This window comes from Camarhynchus parvulus, chromosome 18 (assembly GCF_901933205.1).
Source record: "Camarhynchus parvulus chromosome 18, STF_HiC, whole genome shotgun sequence".
Classification (NCBI taxonomy): domain Eukaryota; kingdom Metazoa; phylum Chordata; class Aves; order Passeriformes; family Thraupidae; genus Camarhynchus; species Camarhynchus parvulus.
Genome location: NC_044588.1, coordinates 5,463,340 through 5,484,587, shown reverse-complemented (window position 1 = coordinate 5,484,587; position 21,248 = coordinate 5,463,340). Strand labels below are relative to the sequence as shown.

The following is a 21,248-nucleotide window of genomic DNA, read 5'->3' as shown; positions in this document are numbered from 1 at the left end:
TCAGCCTGGCAGGATGGGCAGAGCACAGAGCCCACAGCAGCTCAGGGTGACCTGAACTAGTTCCCAGTAAGCCCCAGTTTAAACAGATTTCCAGTCCAGGAGCAGCACAGCCCTGTTCCCCTCAACACCCAAAGGGGACTCAGATCATCCCCATCCCTTCCTTCAACACCAAACCCCCACTTCAGCCTGACAGCCCCTGCTACAGACACAACACAGAGCCCACGGCATTCCTGGGATGCCTGGCCTACTTGGGAAAAGCTACAAAATCAGGGTCCATCAGATTAGTTCGGGGGTCTGACTCTCATTTTTAAGATGATGACAGTTTTCATGGTGATTGGTGAATTTATTGGCCCAATGTCACTTTGCCTGGTGGGAGCGTTGGGCCAAGTTATTCAGCGCATGTTGCTGAGTTTCTCCAGAAAGGTGAAGTCCCTGTCAGGGATGGGAAACACTGAATTCATGGAAAAGGCACCCGCAGGTGGAACCACAGCTCTGGCAGCAGCACGGGGGCACCTCATCCCACCCCAGCCAGCAGCCCCAGCGGGGGCAGCCCCAGCAGCAGCTCAGACCAGCAGTGCCCAAGGAAGCTCCAGGGCTGGGATGGTCTCCTCTGGCTGGCCAAGAGGGAACAGAACATCCCAGGAGCCCTGGGGTACCCCACTCTGCCAGGGGCAAAAGGCACAGAGCCCACGGCAGCTCAGGGACTGCCCAGGACCAGTTTTTAATAAAGCCCTGGGAGGAGAAAGGAGATTTCCAGCCCAGGGAGCAGCACGGTCCTTTCCACCCTCAGCAGAACAGGATGTGTGGCATGGGGGCTGAGCAGCACCAGGGATCATTCAGAGTCCCCACGAGGGACCAGGGACAATGCTGATGGCACAGCCCCACAAGCCCTGTGCTTCCTAAAGGGACACAAATGTCAAGGGCTGCTCCCACTCCTGAGCCCCAGCCCAGCCGGCAGCGGATGGAGCCTCTCCACTCACCCGACCTCCCCTTCCTGGCCCCGGGAAGGCAGAGAACAGCGACCCTCTAGCCCTGCATCCTCCTGGGGAGCACAGCAACAGCAGCACCGAGGGGCGGCTGGCAGAGGAGCTCACCCAGCATCACCCGAATCAGGGCTCCTTCCCAACAGGGGTCGTCTCTCAGAGGCGAATCCCCGCAGCCCGGGGAGCCCCAGGGCTCCTCATCCTCATCCCTCGGGCTGCCCACACCGCCGGGATGGGCACAGCTCGGGCGCACGGCGAGGGGAGGTCACACGGCGCTTCTAAAGCCTCAGAGGTGCCGCACACAAAGAGCCGAGCTGGCACAAGGTAAATGAACTCGAACAAAAAGTGCGGCGCTGTTACAATTCTGTGTCACCTTCGGCTAAAAAAACGCTCCTACAGCTCTTCTCATCAGCGAACGGCCACGGTAATTGTCAAAGGAAACAATAAAAGGTGACAGCGCCCGAGCCAGGACAGCCCCCGGCATCGACCCAGCACCCCAGGCACGCCCACACCCCGCGGTGCCCGGGTCGGTCCCGCACCCTGAGGAAGCGCCCAGTCTCTCACTGCCTCGTACAGAGGGTCCCCGTGGTGACATCCCCCCGCAGCGGGGCCAGCCCAACGCCCCCACTGCCGCTGGAAATGACCCGGCACCGCTAAACCCAGCACCGCTAAACCCGGCTCCGCTAAACCCGGCATCGCTTACCGGAGACGGCAGTGCCCGGGGTGCGGGCGAGGCCCCACGCAGGACACCCCATGGCCCGTCCGACTCCTGCTCAGTCCCTGCGCGCCGCGGGCACCCAGGCGCCGGGGCGACGGCAATTCATATCCCCGCACGGTTAACGGCCGGCTCCGGGCCCGCCGAGCAGAACTCCCTGAGGTGCTGACTCATCTTCTTCCATGCCTGTAAAGCACCATATTTCATCCTTCCACGCCCACAGCGCACAACCGCCGTGCAGCAGCTCCTCGCGCAGCCCCGCACGCCTCGGTGCGCGCGGTGCCGGCACGCTCGGTGCCGCCGCACCCCCGGCAGCGCGGCTCGGGAGGGACCGGGGGCCGGGCGGTACCGAGCTGCGAGCCGGCACCGCGCGAGGGTCACAACCGGCCCGCCCCCCTGGGAAATCTTTTATTCTATTATAATCAACTATTTTAGGACTAAAACGTGCCGGCGCTGCTGCCGCCCGCTCCGGCCTGGTGGGAACCGGCGGGGACCGGCGCTGGCTGTCCCAGCCCCGGGGCGCTTTGTCCCCAGGAGGGACCCCGGGCGGGGGGCTCGGAGCGCGGGTCCTCGCAGCAGGAGCCCCTCGCGGGGCCGGACCGGGGGGATCCCCCCGCGGGGCCGGCCGGGGAAGCCCCTGCGCCGCCCGGGCAAACAAAGCCCCGGGCCGGGCCACCCCATTGTCCCCGCTCCGGCCGGGCAGCGGCCGCCCCCGCGCGGGAGGAAGAGGAGGGGTCGCACACAGACAATGCCTCCCCCCACCCCCCACGCCGGATCGCCCCGCCCCCTGCTCCCCATTGGCCGGCGGGGAATTTGGGGACCCCCCGCCCGCCCCTCCGCCGTATTGTGCCGGGGGGCGCGCGTGGATCTGGGGGGGTCGGAGCGCGCGCGGCCGCCGTCGGGGGCGCGCCCGGGGGCTCCCCTTGTGTGTGAGTGCGCGGGGGCGTGCGCGGGGCCGGGGCCATGGAGGAGCTGAGCAGCGTGGGAGAGCAGGTCTTCGCCGCCGAGTGCATCCTCAGCAAGCGGCTCCGCAAGGTGGGACCCGCCGCCCCGCACCCCCGCTCTCCCCGCATCCCCGGCCGCCGCTAACGCCCCTCTCCCGTCTCTCTCCGCAGGGCAAGCTGGAGTACCTGGTCAAGTGGCGAGGCTGGTCCTCCAAGTGAGCGGGGCGGTGCGGGGCGCGGGGCGCGGTGCGGGGCCGCGGGAATCGCGGAACCATGCGGTGCGGAGCGGGGCGCGGGTACCGCCCGCCCGGCCGCTTTTGTTTGGGTCGTGCCGCTCCTTTTGTTTACAAATAAGAGCGGCCGCGGCCGGGCCCTCCCCGCCACCGCGTGGGGCTCCGCTCCCCCACCCGGGCCGGTGCAGCCCCCCCGAGCCGCCGCACCCCCCCGGCCGCGGCGGCCCCGCGCCCCTCGCCCGCTCGGCTGAAACCGGAGCTCCCCGGGATGCGCGGGGCTCGCCTCGCCCCGCGGCGGCGTGGCCGCCCCTTCCCGATCTCCCTCCCCCGGCCCCTCTCCCCTGCCCGCCCCCCGGCTGTGCCGGCCCCCGGTGCCGGCGTGCCCCGGTCCGTGCCAGGCCCGGGTGGCCCCGGGGGAAGCCCCCGGTGCCGGAGCGGCCGGGGGGGTCCGGCCCCTGCTCTCACCGGTCCGTGTCCTCTGTTGCAGGCACAACAGCTGGGAGCCCGAGGAGAACATCCTGGACCCCCGGCTGCTCCTGGCTTTCCAAAAGAAGTGAGCAAACTCTAAATGTTTCTAAGCAAACTGTAAAGTCAATTAACTTCTAATTGGCTGCACGTGTGGTGGAAGCCGTTGGAAACAACAGCCCGGAGCTGGCGGGGCCCTTTGTGGCCGGGCCCTTTTGTTTGTCCCCGGAGTCACGGTCGGTCCAGGTCTACCTAGAACGGCTGTGCCCTGGCCAGGCAGACCCCGAGGGTTTGGGGCCTCTGGGTGCACCCGGGGAATGGGGCAGCGCCAGGCACAGACCCGGGGCTCCCTGTCCCCATCCAGGGCTCAGGGACCTTGGCTGTGCTTGGGGGTGGGCAGCCAGAGACCCCTGGGGGGAGAAGGTGCCGGGGCTTGTGAGGCATTAAAGTGAACTTGTGGAGGGTGAAGCTCTGGGAGGGTGAGGGAAATAATATCTGGGAGAAAATTGTAGAGAATGTCTGGGTTAGGAAGGATCTTAAAGTTCTTCCCAATCTACTCCATCATTTCCACTATCCCAGGCTGCTCCAAGTCCTGTCCAGCCTGGCCTTAGACATTACCATGGATGGGGCAGCCACAGCTTCTTTGGGCAGCTTGTGCCAGGGCCTCACCACCCTCACAGGGAAGAATTTCTTCTTAATCCCCCATCTAACCCTGCCCTCAGTCAGCTGGAAGCCATTGCCTGTGTCCTGTCACTCCAGGCCCTTGTCCAAAGTCCCTCTCCAGCTCTCTTGGAGCCTCTTTAAGTTCTGGGAGATGCTCTGAAGTCTCTCTAGAGCCTTCTCCAGGCTGAACGACCTGGATGGCAGAACAGGATGGTGTCTGTGCTGTCAGGTCTGTGCTCCTGCCTGGAGCAGGCTGAGAATGGGAATGGTTCCACAGCCCTGCACCCCAGAATCACTCACGGGGCAGAGGGGTAGCCAGCTGGCCATGGCAGACACCGTGCTGCCAAGTACTTTGACACAGTAATAATAAAAATCATTGAAGTTTATGATGGGATTCAATTATAACTGGTTTCTGAATCAATTTTATTTAAGAATAGGATCTGGTGTTGAGTGCAGACAGGATGGTGTTTAATCAGCTGGATGTGTTACATCTGAACACCATCCCATTTAAACAAACTAGGAAATGAGTACAGTGCCCTGAAACATCCCAGCCTGGGCCACCATGGCCAGAGCAGGAGGTGCAGGAGAGGAGGAAGGAGCCCAGCAAAGGAGGGGACTCGCTGAGCTTCAGGGAATGCCTTTGCCTCTCCCACACTCAGCGTGGAAGCTCAGCACAGCAGGGCCATAACCAAAGCAAGGCTTAGCAGGGCTGGGGGCAGATCCTTCCCTTTGCCTCATCCCCTTGTGCCAGAAAAACAGCAAATCTCACCCAGAGCTGGGAAAAGCACAGGTTCAGGATGGGTAACACCACATGGTCCGTCAGTGAGAAGCTGCAGGGACGTTGCTGGTGCACACAGGGATGCTCTCTGGTCACTACCTGGCTGCCTCAGTTCCCTCAGATGATTTTTCTTCCGCATAAACGTTGTCCTTGATCCTTGTTTCGTCCAGGGAGCACGAGAAGGAAGTGCAGAATCGGAAGAGGGGCAAGAGGCCCCGGGGCAGGCCCAGGAAGAACGTGGTGAGTCCCAGCAGTGGTGGGGCAGCTCTGGGGGGGCTCTGCCCTTGAGGGCGCCGGGGTTTGGGGTGGCCTCGAGCACACAGCTCATCCCATCAGCTGATGGATCCCTGAAGATTATCTACACAGAGAGAGAGCCTGGGTGTATCTGAGGCCCCTGCCAGGCCACCCTGGAGGGTTTGTAGTGCCCACAGCCATTCCTTGGTCATTGCTGTTAACTCTCCCCATCTCCGTTGCTTTGCAGGAACCAGAGATGCCTGAGAAAACAAAGTCAAGTAGCTCCTCTTCCTCCACATCCTCCTCTTCCTCCTCCTCCGAGGAAGAGGATGAGAGTGATCTGGAAGCAAAGAGAGGTCCCCGCAGCAGAGAGACGCACCCGGTGCCACAGAAGAAAGCTCAGATCCTGGTGGCCAAGCCCGACATGAAAGACGCTTCCAGGAAGAAGCGTGGCAGGAAACCTCTTCCCCCAGAGCAGAAAGCAGCTCGGAGGACTGTGAACCTGACAAAGGTGCTGAAAACGTCCCGGAAGGAGGCGGGGGGCAGTGCCAAGCTGGTGGGGAAGCTGCAGCCCCAGCACAGCACGCAGGGCTCAGGCATGGCTATGCTGAAGGAGCCACCGGGTGCCCTGGCTGGGCTCAGCTCGGGGGGCTCCTCGGGGGAGAACCTGCCCAACACGATGAAGAGCGGCTCGGCGAGCCCCAGCCAGGCCATCAGCTGGCAGAGCTCCATCGTGCACTACATGAACAGGATGTCCCAAAGCCAGGCTGCAGCCGAGAGCTCGGCCCTGGGCAGGCTGGCACTCAAGGCACAGGCAGCCAGTAAGGGCAGCTTAGGGCTGGACTTGAAAATGAGGAGCCAGAAGGGCTCTGGGGAGCTGGGGCTGAACGCACAGGGACCCAAAACTGCAAAGGCTTCTGGCAGCAGCGCCGGAGGGGACCAGAAATCGGGGTTTGCTGCTGGAGGCCAGATGCTGCCCAACGGCAGCAAGACACCATCGAGCTCATCTGGGGCCAGCGGCCAGGCAGCCTCCAGCCAGGAGCTGAACCTGCAGGCTCTGAACCTGCAGAGTGTCAGGAACGGGCCGAGCACGGCCAGCGGGAGCAGCGTCCCCCGGCACCTCTGCGGCTCCCTGGCCAAGGGCTCTGCCGGCAGCTTGGCCCCTGCGGGTGCCAAGGGCGCTGGCAGTGCCAAGGGTGGCACGGCGGGGAGCGGGCTGAACGCTGCCAGTGCTGCTGCGCTGCCAGGGGGGGACGGAGGCAAGAGCAAGAAGCAGACCCAGCGGGCAGGTGACAGGGACTCGGCCAAAGCAGGCTCAGCAGGTGCTCCAGAGGGACACGCGGCCCCCGAGAGCCGCAAGGCCCCCGCGCTGTCCGAAGCCAGCACCGGCGAGGACAGCAGCTCGGATTCGGACCGGGATTCAGCCTCCCTCCCAGGTGTGGCTCAGAACATGTCTGTGTCCATCCAGACCAGCCAGGACTGGAAACCCACGCGCAGCCTGATCGAGCACGTCTTTGTCACCGATGTCACCGCCAACCTGATCACAGTGACGGTCAAGGAGTCCCCCACCAGCGTCGGGTTTTTCAACCTGCGGCAATACTGAGCCCCGGAGCCTGAGAGGAGGGAGAGCGCCCTGCAGCCTCGCCCTCACCTTTGCCCAGCTCTTCATCAGGTGTTTTTTCTTCAAGCGAACGCGGAGCCCTCGTGAGACCTGCTGGAACTCGTGTCTGGAAAGGCTGGACCAGTAATGCAGTGAAACCGCTCCAAACTGCCCGCAGGTCCTGGATTTCCTCCCTGCCTTCTCTCAGTCCTCTTCTGGAGCCGTGCCCCACGTGGGGGCGGTCGATGCCATGCTCTGGGAGTGGGGCTGGGTGTCAGGCTGGCCGGTTTCGAGCCTGGCTTCACTGCCTGCAGGTCTCTGCTATGAAGCAGCAGATGCCAAGGGCTGCAGCTCACTGGCTGGGGGGTGTGGAGCTGCCACGGGACACTCTCACACCTGGGAGATTCTCCTGGGCTTCCCGTGGATCTGTCTGTGAGCCATGGGGAACTGCAAGTCAATCCAAATGAGGCAGCTGCTGCTCCCAGCCCTCGGGGCTGTGGGGGGCAGCTGCATTCGGGGGTTTTTCAGGGTACTCTCAGCCCAGCCACCCCCCTGGGCAAGGTCATTTCCAATGATGGGAAACCCACAGCGGTTCTGTTGGGGTTTCCAGCTGATAGGGAAATATTGTTTACATTTTTTCTTAAGGATTTTTTTTTTTCATGAGGGAGGGAAATAACCCCAGTCTAAGATAGGTGAAGTCCTGGCTGCCACTAACAGAGCAGGTGGCAGAGGTGCTTTTTTTGGAGGGTGTTTCCTTTCTGCTGGAGGAAAGTCCTGCCTTGAGAGCCAGCAGGATCCACCAGCTTCTCTGCAGTGACTGGACTTCCAGAAGCACATGAATTTCTGGGCAGCCCAGGGAACCCCCACTCCCCTCCTGTGCCTCATCCTGGCATTGCCAGCATCTCCACCTCCTGCTCAGCAGGTTCCAGGCACTCACAGGACTGAGCTGGGGAATCTTTTTTAAGCCTCGCAGAACGTGTGAATCCTTCCAGCAGCAGGTGGGTTGGTGCTGGGACTGCCAGGACACCCAGGACTGCTGCTCCCTGGGTTAGACTCACGCTGATCGTCCGTGCTTTTCTCCAGAATGCTCAGAAGCTGCTCAAGGCCACCTCCATAGGTGGTGTGCAGTGGTGGGAAGGGAGAGGAGGGGGAGAAGGGCTAAGGCCAGTGGGTACCTCAAGCTGCTGTTCACCTGAGCAGCCATTCACCTTCCCCTGGCCATCCCAGCAGCTGGGATGCTCCTTTGGGCTTCAATGGCACCCAGTGATGGCTTTTCCACTGCAGTGTTTTCCCTGCTGCAGATTTCTCCTAGAAGCCAAAATTAGCAGCAGTTCAGGCAGGGTTTAGTAGCATTCGAGGTCATTTTCGTTCTGTTGATGCCGAGTCCTTCTCTCAGAGCAATGAACAGCTGGCAGCTGCCCCCTCCCTGCGCGGTTCTGATGTCCCTCACCTGACCAGCAGGTCACTGCTTTGGGGGTCCCCAGGTGGCTGAGGTGGCACCAGGGCAGGCATTTCCCTTTGCCCCAGGCGGGGCCACTCACAGGAGTGTGGGTGCATGGACCAAACTGGGGGTGCAGGTGCTTGTGACGCCCTGAGGCAGCAGCCCCCCATGGTCATGGCTGCTGCCCCTGCCTGGCAGTGGGGTCATTCTCAGGTGATGCCAAAATGTCACAATCTGCAGTTTACCTTCTGCTGTAACCTTGCCAAACGAGCCCCAGGGCAGCATTGGCCCGTGGCAGCAGCAGGCAGAGCCCCGGGCAGGGTGTGTGCTGTGCCAGGGGTGCCAGTGCTTTGGGAGAAGAACCAGGGGCTCTGGGAGCGTGGGGTGACACTCTCAGCCACACACCAAACGTTTGCTCCCTGGCCTTTGCCAATCCAAACTGATAACAATGTGCCTTTGGACCGTCCTTATCTCAGCCTTGGCTGTGGCACCGGTCCCACCACAGGTTTGTGCCTATGCAAAGCAGGGTGGTCACAGGGTCTTGGGGACACGGTGACACCCATGGGGACAGGTGTCCTGGTCCCCAGTGGGACACCAGCTGTGCTGAGCGATGCCCCTGAGGGGAAGCTGGCCGGGCAGGGATGCTCCTGCCTGCAGCTAGAGGATGTGTGGGTTGGTTCCTCCGAGGGGGAGAAAATGATCTGAAGATGCTCCAAGGAGGGGCCAGGCCCCAAGGGCGGGGCAGGAGCTGAGCTGTGACAGCAGGTGAAGTGCTGGCTGCACTGCACAGCAGCTCTGGGCTGGCTGCTCCCTGCAGAGCGCTGTTCCAGCCCCCAGGGCTTCTCCCTGCAGGCCTGGCTCCTGTCTGGCAGAGGGACACGTGTCCCCACAGCAGGCAGCCCCCTCCATCACCCAGGCATGTCCCCTCCAGCAGCACAGGACTCTGCTGTCACCACTTGCTATTGTGCCTTTTGCTCACCAGCTGGTTCAATTCCAAAGGTCTAACGATGGTGAAAATGATAATCCAGGATTTTTTTTTCTGGCTGTCTCGCTCTACATTTCTTCCCCAGCCCCTTTCTCACTTGCTGTTCTGGGATCTTGGCTCTCGCAGCAGCTGGGGGGGCTGAGTGCATGGTTCCCACTGGGGTTTGCTTCCCAAAGACACGTCCTGTGATGAATTTACTGGGATCTTTGGTGGCCAGGGGTTGGAAGACCCCTGGTTGGTGCAGACCCTGGTCATGTGCCGTTAGGATTCAAGTTCTACCTTTTTTATTCCTTTTTTTTTTTTTTTTTTTGCTGCTATGGGTTGGCATGTTCAGCCGGGTGTCAGACAGGCAATTAAAGGTTTGTCACTTGTCATTTTCTAAGGGGTTTCCGATGTGGAAATCCTGCGGTATTTGTATAGTGAAAGGATATTTTCCCCAGGCATAATCTGGTTAAGCATCCTTGTTGTTTTCCATTGGACTGGAAGAGGTGGCCGATTCAGCCATCATCCCGAGAAACTGAGTCTATTTTTATATATATATTTTGTACCAAAAAAAAGAATCCCAGGAGTACATGGAGGGATGGAGATAGTTTAGGGGTTTGGTTTGTGTCGAGTTTCTGAGCTGTGTGTGATGGGCTCCAGAGCCAGGAGAAAGGTTTTACTGACAGAAATTTGAGATAGGTGAAAACAAACAATTGTTCTTGTAACTTGTGCCAGTCAGTGCTCTGATTTGTACGTTTTAATTAAAGAGAGAGCCAAATCGGTCCTGTATGACACTTATAATTGCTTTACACTGCAGCTGTTTGTTTGCTTTTATTTTCTGAGAACAAAAGTCGGGGATGTTATTGCCCTGGGAAAGCATGAGTGCTGTGGGAGCAGGACCAGCTCCCCACGCAGCACCCCGGTCCCTCCCAGCCCCTCGCCCACGTTCTTTGAGCAGTTTTCCAGTGTTCCTGGACACTAACGCTAGTGTAGCCCCCAGCTCTAGGCTGCTCTTAATTTATTTGCAGGGAAACACTAGGAAATGGTTACGTCGGGTGGGGGGGGTTTGTATGACTTTTCCACACTTCTTTTCTAGCATATCAATAAATATTTTTTTTAACTTTTCAGCCTCGTGTGGTCAGTGCTCCGGAGCGCTCCCGTTCCCCTCCATACCCCCGGCACCGCCCGGGGCCGGCCTTGTCCGCGGCTCCGTGTGCCCGGCCGGGCTGCGGCGGGGCCCGGAGCTGGGGATGTGCGAGGCTGGCACGGGAGCCGGGAACCGGAGCCGGGAACCGGAGCGGGGAAAGCGCACCGGGGAAAGGGCACCGGGGAAAGCGCACCGCGTTCGCTGCGGGGCTCGGTGCCGGCCGCAGCCCCTCCCGGCCCCGGGCTCGGCTGCGGCTGGAGCTGCCCCGAGAGCCCCGTGAGCGGAGCTCAGGTGAGCGCCCGCACCTGCGGGACCGGGACAGGACCGGGACAGGGAGCGGGGCCGGGCCGGCCTGCGGAGGGCGCTGCGCGGCCGCGGAAGGGCGCGGGCGGCCCCGGGCGCTGCCGTCGGTGCCGCCGTCGGGCGGGAGCCGAGCCCCGCCGGCCGAGCGCCCCCGGGCCGGCCCCAGCCCCAGCCCCGGGGCCCCGCGGCCCGTGTGAACGGCCCCCCGCCGGGCCGGCGGAGAAAGGCGCCATTGTGCGGCCCCTTCCTCCCGCTCCTCCCGGCGCTGGCAGCTCCCGCGGCGCGGGTCCGCGCCCCACCCGCCCGAGCAGAAAAGGAGGTTAATGAGGACACGGCTTCAAAAAGCCATGAAGCCCCCCCACCCCCGCCCGGGCTGCCGGGCCGCGCTCGCACAAAGGCCGGGCCCGACGGGCAGGGGCCGCCGCCGCCAGAGCCGTCGGAAGGGCGGAGCGCCGCGGGCCGGGCCAGCGCCGGTACCGGGCCGGTCCCCGGGACCCCACCCCGCCGGGGCCCCCGCGCACCCCACGGTACCCCCAGGCACCCCAGGGCCACAAAGGGAAGCCAGACACGTTTCTATTTACAAAGTATATATTTAAACTGACATAAAAAGCAGGTCTCATATGGACATTCACGGCTGGCAGAAGACACGTAGTTAAGCTTCACTTCTGAGACTGAGATTTAGCCAAATCGGGTTTTTTTGTACAAGTCTTAGATTTAAATAATTCACACGCACGCGCCCGCACACACACACACGCAGGGTACACGTCTATGTACAGACACACGGATACACCCACAGGTACAGCTCGCTCCAGGTGTGCCGGACACACGGACACGGCGCTGGAGCTTCCAGCGGGGCAGGAGCGGCTCCGGGCTCTTTGCAAAGGGAAGGATCCTCCGGCCCCGGCGGCAGCAGGAGCACAAACAGCTCAACCCCCTCCTCCCTCATCCTCCAACAACACCGTGCCAGCACCGGAACCAACGCAGCGGCTCTTCGTACAAACCAAGTTAAAAATCTCAATTTTACAAAAGATGTCTTAAAAAAAAATTAAAATAAAAAGAAGAAAGGAAAAACAAACTGGGAACTGTCAGACACGATGGCTCCCTTTGCACAGCCAATCCAGCATCCTGCCAGGCACCTCACGGCTCCCAAAAGAAGGATGGGGAAGGGAACCGGGCAAGGTGAAGCTGCCGAAGGGCCCTGCAGCAGAGATGGCCCTTGCCCAGCCCCTCCCGCAGCCCGTGGGAGCTCCCTGGGCCAGGGGCCTTTGGGAGCTCAGGGATGAGGGGCCCTGGCTCAGTCCCAGCCCTCAGGCACTGCCGGGCTTGTGCTTCCCATCCCACTGCTGCCCAGAGCAAGGTGTGAGGAGGACAGGGCCACCTGGCCCACCTCACCCAGCCACAGGGCCAGGCTCCCTCCCTGTGCAGCGGTGGCCGAGCTGGGGGAGCAGCAGAGCAGGGACACCCCAGCCCCCTAACCCACAGCCAAACTGCTGCAGCTCGTCCAGAGCCCTGAGAGCCCCCTGCCCCAGCCAGGGAGGGATCCCAGCTCCGGATCCCAGCTCGGGATCCCAGCCCCAGGAGGGATCCCAGCCAGGGAGGGATCCCAGCTCCGGATCCCAGCCCCAGGAGATCCCAGCTCCCCCAGGAGGGATCCCAGCTCCGGATCCCAGCCAGGGAGGGATCCCAGCTCCGGATCCCAGCCCCAGGAGGGATCCCAGGGGCAAATCCAGCACCAAATCCACCCGAGGCAGCGGGGCTGCCCCGCACAGGACTATTTTGCCTCTTGGCTATTGTTTAACCAGCGTAAGGAAAGGGAAATATTTATTGTCTCTGAATGCATTAAGGTGACCCTGGGATTCGTCAGGGATGTGGATATTACAAAACACTTTATCAGGAGTCTTCCAACAGTCTGAAGTAAACTGTGATTGGGAATAAAAATAATAATAATCCACTTTCTGTAGCAGAATAAAGTAACTAAATATGGGCAGTGAGATGTTCCCTCCCCAACCTCTCTGGCATTTCAGGAATGTAAACAGAGGGGGGTTTTGTTGGGGTTTTTTGTTTTTAGTGGGTGGGGGAACAGAATCAAGCGACCAGACAAAATGAAAACAGATATACTCAGCTCAGTCCCATCTCCCACAGCTGCTACAACAACTCTATTAAAGTGCATTTCAGTATCACCCCTCAGGAACCTTACACACACAAACTCCTCTCCTCCGCAAGAAAAGGGAATTCAAGTTAATACTCCAACACTTTTAGCCTTTTTATGGATTTCTGCTTTTCCCCGCCCCGACTTTGTAGCAACAGAACTTTTTTTGTTAGACTGGAAACACCCCATCCCCAACAACACTGTGAATTCAAGTGCTCACGTCAACTGTCAAGGGCAACAGTCCTGGACACAGCACACTTGATTGTACAAGCAACACCTTAAATCACAATCAAGAAATCCGGGCACTGGGCCCTGCGAGGGAGCAACACGTCCCCCTCCACCATCCATAGCATCATATGAAAAATAATAGTTAAAAAAACCCAGCACATACTTAGCTATGAACACTGTTATGTACACCGGCTCCTGCGGCAGATGCGTGAACTCGTTAGTTCTCAGTTTTATTGTCCTTTCTAGGAGCAACTGAGCAGTCACTGTTGTCTCCATTTAAATAAAACAACTCAGAGTTGAAATATATATATATAGATATATATATAAGCATTTTTTCTTAAATAACATATTTACATCTAATAGAAAATATAACTCTAGAGATAATCTTTCCAACGAAATGTAAGATGTGAAAAAAACCAAAACAAAAGAATGAGTTAATGAATTTAGGACAGTTTCTAAATTCTCTCCAGGACCAAAAACAAAAGAAAAAAAAAATTCAAAGAAAAAAAAAAAGGAGCATAAAAAAAAAAAAAAAAGAAAAAAGAGAGGCCCACCAAGCTCTACCAAGCTTTTGTCTGGATCTGACTGAAGAAAACCCCAGCACCACCTCCACCAAACTCATCGCTTCTCCTTAAAGAATCCTTGGTCCGTGCTGCTCTCCTTGATGGTGACGGTCAAAAAGTTAGAGGTCACATCAGTTACCACCACCTTCTCCAGGTTGTTGAGAGAGGGGCTCCAGGACTCCTCCTCGGGGTCCCCCAGGATCCTGGAGACGGGGATCCTGGCGATGAGCGAGGGCCGCCCCGCCGGGCCCCCCACGCCGTCGCGGTACAGGCCGCCCACGGCCCCCGGGCCTACGGCGCCGTGCAGCAGCTTGGGCCCGCCGGGGTCCAGCCCCCCCTGCCCCTTGGGGTCCAGAAAGTCCGCCCGGTGCTTGGCCAGGCGCGGGGGGAAGGCCTCGGGGCCCGGCTCGGCGCGGGTGGGCCCGGGCAGGGCGCCGGGCAGGTCGGGCTCCTGCCGCCGGGCCAGCTGGATCACGCTGTGTCCCGAGCCAAACTTGGCTGCCCCCGCCGCCTCCTCCATCTTCCTGGCCTTCAGGTAGTCCCCCACCTTGTCCCCCGGCTCCCCCAGTTTCCTCTTGGAGGCGTCCAGGGTCTCCGCAAGGTCCTTGTAAAGCTCCTTCCTGGGCTTCGGGCCTCTCTTTTTGGGGGTCTCTCCGGGTTTGTCCTCCACGCGGATCACCCGCTCCCGGATGCCGTCTGCCTTGGGGGTGCTGCTGCTGGAGCTGCCCTGGGGAGCCAGGGCTATGTTTCTCAGTCCTTCCCTAGCCCGGGACGTGGAGCCCAGCTCCTGGGGGGACCTGCCGGGATACGGCACCCGGATCCCCCTGGAAGAGTCGCTGCGGAATTCATAGGTTTTGGCTTTGGCTTTTGCCTGGGCCTGCAAAGAAGATAAATCACCCAGTGACTTTATTATCCTGCCATCCGGCTGTGTAATTGCAACTTGCAAGAGGCCACCTTTGAGGGGAGCATCCTCCGAGGGGGCCGGACAGGGACCCCTGCCCTGGCCCACGGGCTCCGGCCTCCTTACCTTTAGCAGGAAGGTTTTGGGCTTGGGGCCTCGCTTTTTGGGCCCATAAAGCTCCATTTCTCGCTCCCTAGAGGTGTTAAAAGAACCAAAGCTTCAATTCAGCATAGCTACAAGACAGCAACATATTTACAAGCGCAACTGCTACAGCTAGTAAAGGCCTTGTACCTCTCCTCGAAGGCTGCGAGCAGCCGGGCATCCAGGATGTTCTCCTCGGGTTCCCAAGTGCTGTACCTGGGGGCAAGGCGGGACGGAGAGAGGGAACAGAATAAGGAGCCAGGAGGGAGCAGGACAAATAAAATAAAAAAACCAGGGACGTAAAGGTTCTGGTTGTGGCACAAAGGGAGAGCAGGGGGTGCAGCCAGCATCCCCCCCGGCCCCTGCTGCAGCCCCCCGCGGCCCCACGGGCCACTTACTTCTGCGACCAGCCCTTCCATTTGACCAGATATTCCATGCGGCCCTGCGGATGGGAAGCGAGGGAAATAAATATGCGTGGAGCGAAACCCGCGACAAACCCGCGACAGACCGCCCCGCAACAAAGGTCCCCCCGCAACGCCCCGGGCAGGGAGCGGAGCACGGCGCGGGGCGTGGGGGGGGAGATGCAACAATGAAAAATAACGCGGATTTCACACACACACACACACGCACACACGCACACACACGCACCCCCCGGGCGCGGGTTTAACGCCGCCCCCCCCCAAAGGCGCGGAGGGAGGGAGGGCGGGAGCGGCGGAGCGGAGCCCGCCCCGCGGCGGGGAGGCAGAGCCGCCCCCAGCGGGCCGGGGCGCGGGGCGCGGGGCGGCGGGGGCGCGGCGGGGGGCCGGCGGGGGGCACCTACTTTGCGGATGCGGCGCTTGAGCAGGGCCTCGGCCGCGAAGACGCGCTCCCCGACGGCCGAGAGCTCCATGTTTACGCGGCCGCTCGCAGCGCAGGGGCGGCCCCGGCGCAGCCCAGACCATAATACTCCGCCCGCTGACGTCACCGCGCCCCCCCCCCGCGCGGTGGAATATTCCGCCCGCGCCGCATTGGCCCTGCCGCGCCCCGCCCCACGACGTGCGCCGCGTCCCGATGGGCCGGGGCGGGGCATAAGGGCACGCCCATCGCCACGCCCACCGGGACACGCCCATACTCACACCGGGCCACGCCCCGCTCGGGGGGACGGCCCCGGGAGGGCGGGAGGGGGCGCGGGGCACAAAGGGGGTGCGCGGGACGGGCAAGGGGCGCCACGGGGTTCCGCGGCACCGGGAACGGGACGGGGGTTCCGCGGCGGCAGGAGGGTGCGGAATGGGGAGTTCCGCCGCGGTATGGGCCTGGCCCGCCTACCGGTGGTCGGACAAAGAGAGCGGTGTCTGGGGTGGGAGCGATCCCGCGCGAACCGCCCGTCCCGGTACCGGGGGAGATCGCGGTGCCGCGGAGCCGTCCACGGACAGGCGCGGTCGCGCGTGCCGCTCGGCGCCGCCGCCGCTGCGGGAACGCGAATCCTTCCCGGCGACGCGGACACGACCGGCAGAATGGGGCACCGCTGCCGCCGGTTTCGTTGTGCCGGCAGCCCCCGGCTGCGGTCCCGGGGAGGAGGAGAGGTGACCCGGGGCCAGCGGGGCGGCCCCACGCGCGATTTGGTCCATCTCCCGCGTTATCTGTCAGCAAACTGGCGTAGGAATGGGGCTGCGCCTGGAGGCTGCCAGCCGGTACCGGGAGGCTGCCAGCCGGTACCGGGGAGGCTGCCAGCCGGTACCGGGGAGGCTGCCAGCCGGTACCCCCACCGGCTCCCCGCTCTGGCTCTGCCTCTCGCCCCACGGCACGGCGTCGGGAAACAGCACCTTCTCCCCGAGGGGGCCACGGAAGAACGAGACACGCACGAATCGCGGGAAATCGGAGCAGCCTCTGGGAGACAGGAGGTCCCACGCGACCGGTTCTCGCAAGTGGGCAGGGACCGAACCCGCCCCCCGCGCTGTCGGTGTGAGGCTCCGGGAGGACCGGACAGCCCTTCAGCCCGGTCCCGCGGAGTGAAGCGGTTTCCGTGTCCGTGGGCAGCGCCGCCGCTCGGAGCTGCCCCGAGAGTGGGACGCGCGTGGGCTCCTGCGGCGCCGTTCACGACAGACGAGACCAGACCAGAAGCCTCCCGTGGGTCTTTCCCTGCTGTCCCCACGTCGCTCTCCCGTTCGCTCAGGAGCTCGGTGCCGATGAGCAGGGGGCCTGGGCGGCTGCCACGCTCACGCGTGGGAAACCCACGGCGGGAGCGGCCGCGGGGATACGGCTGCGTCTGCCCTCCGGTGAATGAGAGGGCGCCCAGCCGTGCAGGCGTGGGGCTGGGGCACGAGCCCCTTCCCTTTCCCCGGCTGGGGAGGCCGCCCGGGGGGTGCGGGGACCGGAGGGCACCGGCGCTGTCCCCAGCCCGAGCAGCGTTGTTTCCCGGGGATCCTGCCTGCCGCCGTGTCACCGGGGCGGGCACGGACCTCCAACGGCGGACACGGGTGGGGCTTCGGGACCCCGCGGGGAGCGCCGACAGCGGGACCCGCACGGCCCCACGCGGGACGCGGGGCTCGTGTGTCGGGTCTCCGTGGGCAGATCCCTCCTCCCGCCGCCCCCGGCCGAAGTGAAACCGCGCTCCCGGGAGGAGGCGGAAGGTTCCCACTCCGCGGCTCCCGTGTACTCCCACACCACGCCTGAAACCCCGCGGCCACGGGAGCCGTGGCGACGCGCGAGTTCTGTGCGGCGTGGCCGGGCCGGGGGAAAGCGCAACCTCCGCGGTCTCCCGGCCCCCGGCGAGCTGCGTCCCGGGAAGTTTTTCGTTAATGTCGAATTAATCGTTGTTAATTAAAGCTGATCGCGGGGCGAGTCGTGAATTGGCGTGGACGCGGCTCACTGGACCCCGTTCCTGGGAAGGTGCTTCGTAGAGGACAGAGCCGGCGGCCCCCGGAGCACGGCCCGGCGCGGGAAGCGAGGCTGTGGGTCGGAAGCCGATCGTGTCCCCCCGGCACGACCGGTGCTGGCGCAGCGGCGCCCATTCCCGTGGCCGTGGGGCTGCCGCAGCCCCGAGAAAGTAGATGTCTGCCCGGCACCTTGGCTGTCGGTGTCCTCGGTGCACGTTGGAACCGCGGATCCGAGGCCGTGCCGCCCGGTACTGAGGCTACACACGAGCCCAGAGGGACCGCGTAGCTCCCGACCGAGCAGCTGCCTTTGGCCCGCCGCCTGCGCGGAGCTCCGCGGAGGAGCCCCGCGGCCACGCGTAGGGGCGCAGAGGGGACAAGCTGAGGCTGAGGTTCCGGCTGTCTCCCACGGCGGCATCAGCGGAGAAACAGCTCCATCCTCCCTCCGGAACCCACGCGGAACCCGCGCGGGGACGGAGCCGCGCCCCGGTTGAGGTGCGGGGGGGGGGGCAGGCAGAAGGCGAGATGCAAACGAGAACGGAGCGGGGAAAGCAGCGCGGAGCCACCGCCGCCGCGGGGGAACCGCCCGAAGCCCCCGCGCGTGGGTGAGCCGGGCCGGGGCTGCGGCCACTCGCGGGGGTCTTGGCCCGGCAGGCGAAGTAGGACAGAGCTGCTCCTGCCGTGCGGGACGAGGCAGCGGCGGGCGGGGCGGTACCCGGGCAGTTCCCACCGCCGCCGAAGGGTGTCCGGAGACCTCCGCGCCCGGAGCCGGCGGCACTGCGGGGGCCCCTCCCGCACAACCGGGCCACCGGGAGCAGGGGCTGAGCCGGGGCACGGGCAGCCTTCCACGCTCCAGGGTCAACGGCAGGAGCTGCCTGGGCGCCCCACGGGCTCTCGGCCGGGTGGGACCGCTCATCCCTGAGGCTCCCGTCACCCACAGTAGCCCCGGGCCCGGTTCTGGGATCCCGGGACTCGGAGCCGACAAGGGAACAGCTCCGGACCGGCGAGAGCATGTGCTGCCGCGGCAAACCCCGTTTCCGCCCATTTGACCCCAAACCATCCTCTCGGCTACGGGCTCTACGCTCCTCCAGCCACACTCGCGCGATGAACTCCTCGGGGCTCAGAGAGCTGCTGGGGAGCAGAGTGCCCGGCTCCCCCCTCGGTTCTCTCCGTGCGGAGGACACCATGGCAGCGAGTTTTGCAACGAAACCGGGGGGCTGGAGCCCCTCTCGCGGTCGCGCGTGGCGGCGGCGGGGCGAGCGCGAGTGTCCGAGTGCGGCTGAGCCGGGAGAGCGGAGCGGCGGGGCGGACCTGGCTCCAAGCCGACCGCCGGCACCATGGATCCCGCATCGCAGCGGGGCAGTTCTCCGCCACTCCCATGTGCTCTGCTGGCCGTGCTTCAGAAGCTGCTCCGTCCCGCGGCCACCCGCATCGAGGACGACAGGATCCATCACACCGACCCGGCCCGGTTCCCCGCGTGGCCGAGGATGCCGGCGTCCCTCAGAGACCCCATTATGCCACGGTCGCGTCACAGCGTGTCCCCATCTCCTGGGCGATCCGAGCACGGCCCCCACTCTGTGACCGCAGAGGGGAGCGGGGAAAAGCAGGTGGCCCCGGCAGAACCTCAAAGCTTGTCCGCCCCCGAAGCAATCCCGGACCGGGCTGGCCCTGGGGTCCCGGGAGAGGCATCCTGCAGCCCGGGTACCGCCGCGCAGGGCAGAGCACGCCCCGGAGCCACTTTCCACGCGAGCTCCCTACTTGCGTGGGCATTCCGCTGCACACTCGGAGAGGCCAGCCCCGGATTCCCGGTCAGCCCAGCCTCCCGGTTCGGCTGCGGGTTTCTCCTGGTTCGGTTCCGTGCCCGAGCCGTGCAGGAAAACTCTTCTCTCCCCCGGTAGCTGAATGGAGCCAGGAGCAGCATCGGCACTTCGCTGCTCCACGGACCGGTACCGGGCTGTGCCGACGGGGGGGAGAGGACCCAGGACCCCTTGGCACCGCCGGCACCGCCGGCTCACGGTGCTGTCCGAGACTGGGGGCTCAGCCCGGCCCCCGAGACGCCGCCTTTTCGTTTCTGAGCAGCTCGGGGACAACTGGGGAGACAGCGACCGGCTCCGACCTGCGGCACCGGTACCGCACAATGCCGCCGGGGCTGCTGCCGGGTAGCGCGGGGGTATCCGGTCCGAGGAGGGGAGATCTCAGGTGTGCCCATGCAGCGGCGACACCGGCGGTCCATAAGACCCCAGAAATTCCCGTGCGAGTAAGTTCTCGTGTGGAGGTGTTTGACATCGAATTCATGACGGGGCAGAGCTTCCCCGGCGGCCCCGGAGGCGACGTGGCGGCGAGAGGCAGCGTGCCCCCCCGGACACGGCTCAGGTCCGGCCGGCGCCTGGCAAGACACCGGGTACGGTTGCTGCCCTTTCTCCGGGCACCGAAGGGGGCTGGCGGAGCCGAGGAGGAATCTCGGCGTGGACGGACATGGAGGGAGCGAGAGGATCCCGCCTTCGGGGACTCTACCGATCACCTGGGCAGAGGAACTTCTCTCCGCTCGTTCGATCGTTATTGCCCGGTTACGGAGGCTTTGGCCAGTCAGCGAAACGACCGCTCCGAGGAGATGCAGCTCAGCGCCCGTCCCGCTCGAGTCCCGCCGCCGCCCCGGGACGGAGCCGCACATCCTGCCCGGGGCAGTCGGTACCGAGGACCGCGGCGGCCAAGCCCCTCTGATGCTCCACGGCCCCGCTCGGGAAGCGGCGGGCGCAGCCCGGCCTCGTCCCGACGGTGCCGCACGGAAACGCTGCATTTCCCGCCGCGTCCCCGCCGGCCCGGTGAATTCCAGGTGCTTTCCATAGGTGGCACCGTCCTCCTGGAAATGGCGGCTGCGGCCTCTGCGCAACCGGCGGCGTTCTTGCCACCCCAGGGGGGCACTGCCGCCGCCTCCGCCCCGGGCCGCCCCCCGCACCGCCGGTTCAGCAGGGCGGAGCGCCCGCAGGAGCCCCCGGGAGCTGTGCCAAGCCCCGGAGCGAAGCGCGGGGCTTTTCCCCTCTGCGGTGCCCACGGCCGAGAGAAGCCGCCGTTCTTTCCAGGGGCACAGACCCACGAACGCTGGGGATTTTCCCGCATCGGCCGAACTCGTGGGAGAGGCCCACGCGTGTCCCGCAGCCATCGGTTCTTGGGGGCGGCGTGCCCCGATCTCCGGCCAGACCGAACGGCAGAATCCCCGCGCGGTTCCCTGCGGGGAGCGCCCACGGAGCGCCCCGACGGCAAAGCGCCCGCTCCCGGTTCTCCGGGCGTGCCGGCACATACCGGAGCTCCTCATCAGCCCCGGCACGGCGGTTCCACGGGTCGCCTCGAACCGCCCGGGCGGGGAAAGTGCCGCTCCCGGGGGCGGCGGGCCGGGGGGCGTCCTTTATCGCCCGCTCCAGGCTCCGAGCGCTCCGCACAAAAGATCTTTTGTTCCCGGGGATTCTGAATTTGCTCATTATTTGTAGGAACATAAACACGAGCTCTTTGCGGATGGGGAGAGGGAGGAACCGGCTCGAATGCGGTGTGGGGCGAGGAAACGGGAATGTTCCAGGGTATTCCTGCACCCCGTCTAGTCGGCGCGTCTCCGTGCCGCCGGCTGCTGACCGCGCAAGGACGGCAGAAGGACGGAACGGATCCGTCCCTGCAGCGGCCAAGGGAGTGTAACGCGTGGGCAGCGGCCACGCGAGGGCCCCGCCAGGGCGGGACAGAACGCGGAGCGCGGCCCAGCGGCTCCGGTGGCCACGACCCCGCCGCGGGGGGAACCGGGCTGGGATATGACAAATGAGACGAAGCGCGAATCGAGCCGCCCGGGGCTGCCGCCAGCCCCGTCCTTCACCCAGTCCAGCTCTGTCCCAGCTCCGTCCCCGCCCGTTCCCACCGCCCCGCGACTCCGCTTTTAACAAAAGCAATTAGAGGTGAAG

At 63.7% G+C, this 21,248-nt stretch overlaps 3 protein-coding genes across 16 annotated transcripts in view; 1 reads left to right on the top strand and 2 right to left on the bottom strand.

The window, feature by feature from the left end:
- Window positions 1-3,026, bottom strand: part of RBFOX3 (RNA binding fox-1 homolog 3) — a 139,198-nt gene extending 136,172 nt beyond the window's left edge. For 12 of the 13 annotated variants that reach the window (XM_030961909.1, XM_030961917.1, XM_030961919.1 and 9 more), the window contains exons 1-2: window positions 2,829-3,026; window positions 1,687-1,884 (exon numbers count right to left, since the gene is read on the bottom strand). The gene's annotated coding sequence lies outside the window, so the exon portion shown is untranslated. The remainder of the gene's footprint in view (window positions 1-1,686; window positions 1,885-2,828) is intronic. The other variant, XM_030961911.1, reaches the window with a different exon arrangement.
- Window positions 2,512-10,117, top strand: CBX2 (chromobox 2). Its single transcript, XM_030961908.1, has 5 exons — window positions 2,512-2,733; window positions 2,814-2,857; window positions 3,363-3,428; window positions 4,952-5,021; window positions 5,263-10,117. The coding sequence occupies exons 1-5, from the start codon at window positions 2,662-2,664 to the stop codon at window positions 6,616-6,618; spliced, it is 1,608 nt and encodes a 535-aa protein (XP_030817768.1). The 5' UTR covers window positions 2,512-2,661; the 3' UTR covers window positions 6,619-10,117.
- A 2,079-nt stretch (window positions 10,118-12,196) lies between these two features.
- On the bottom strand, window positions 12,197-15,398 carry CBX8 (chromobox 8). Of its 2 annotated transcripts, none has more exons than XM_030962034.1 (5): window positions 15,276-15,398; window positions 14,854-14,897; window positions 14,606-14,671; window positions 14,441-14,531; window positions 12,197-14,290 (listed from the first exon to the last, which is right to left on the bottom strand). In XM_030962034.1, exons 1-5 carry the CDS (start codon window positions 15,342-15,344, stop codon window positions 13,469-13,471), a joined length of 1,092 nt encoding a protein of 363 aa, XP_030817894.1. In that variant the 5' UTR covers window positions 15,345-15,398; the 3' UTR covers window positions 12,197-13,468. The 2 variants fall into 2 exon arrangements, with proteins under 2 accessions (XP_030817894.1, XP_030817895.1); XM_030962035.1 differs by having other exon boundaries at window positions 14,441-14,507.
- Between the last annotated feature and the right edge of the window lie 5,850 nt (window positions 15,399-21,248).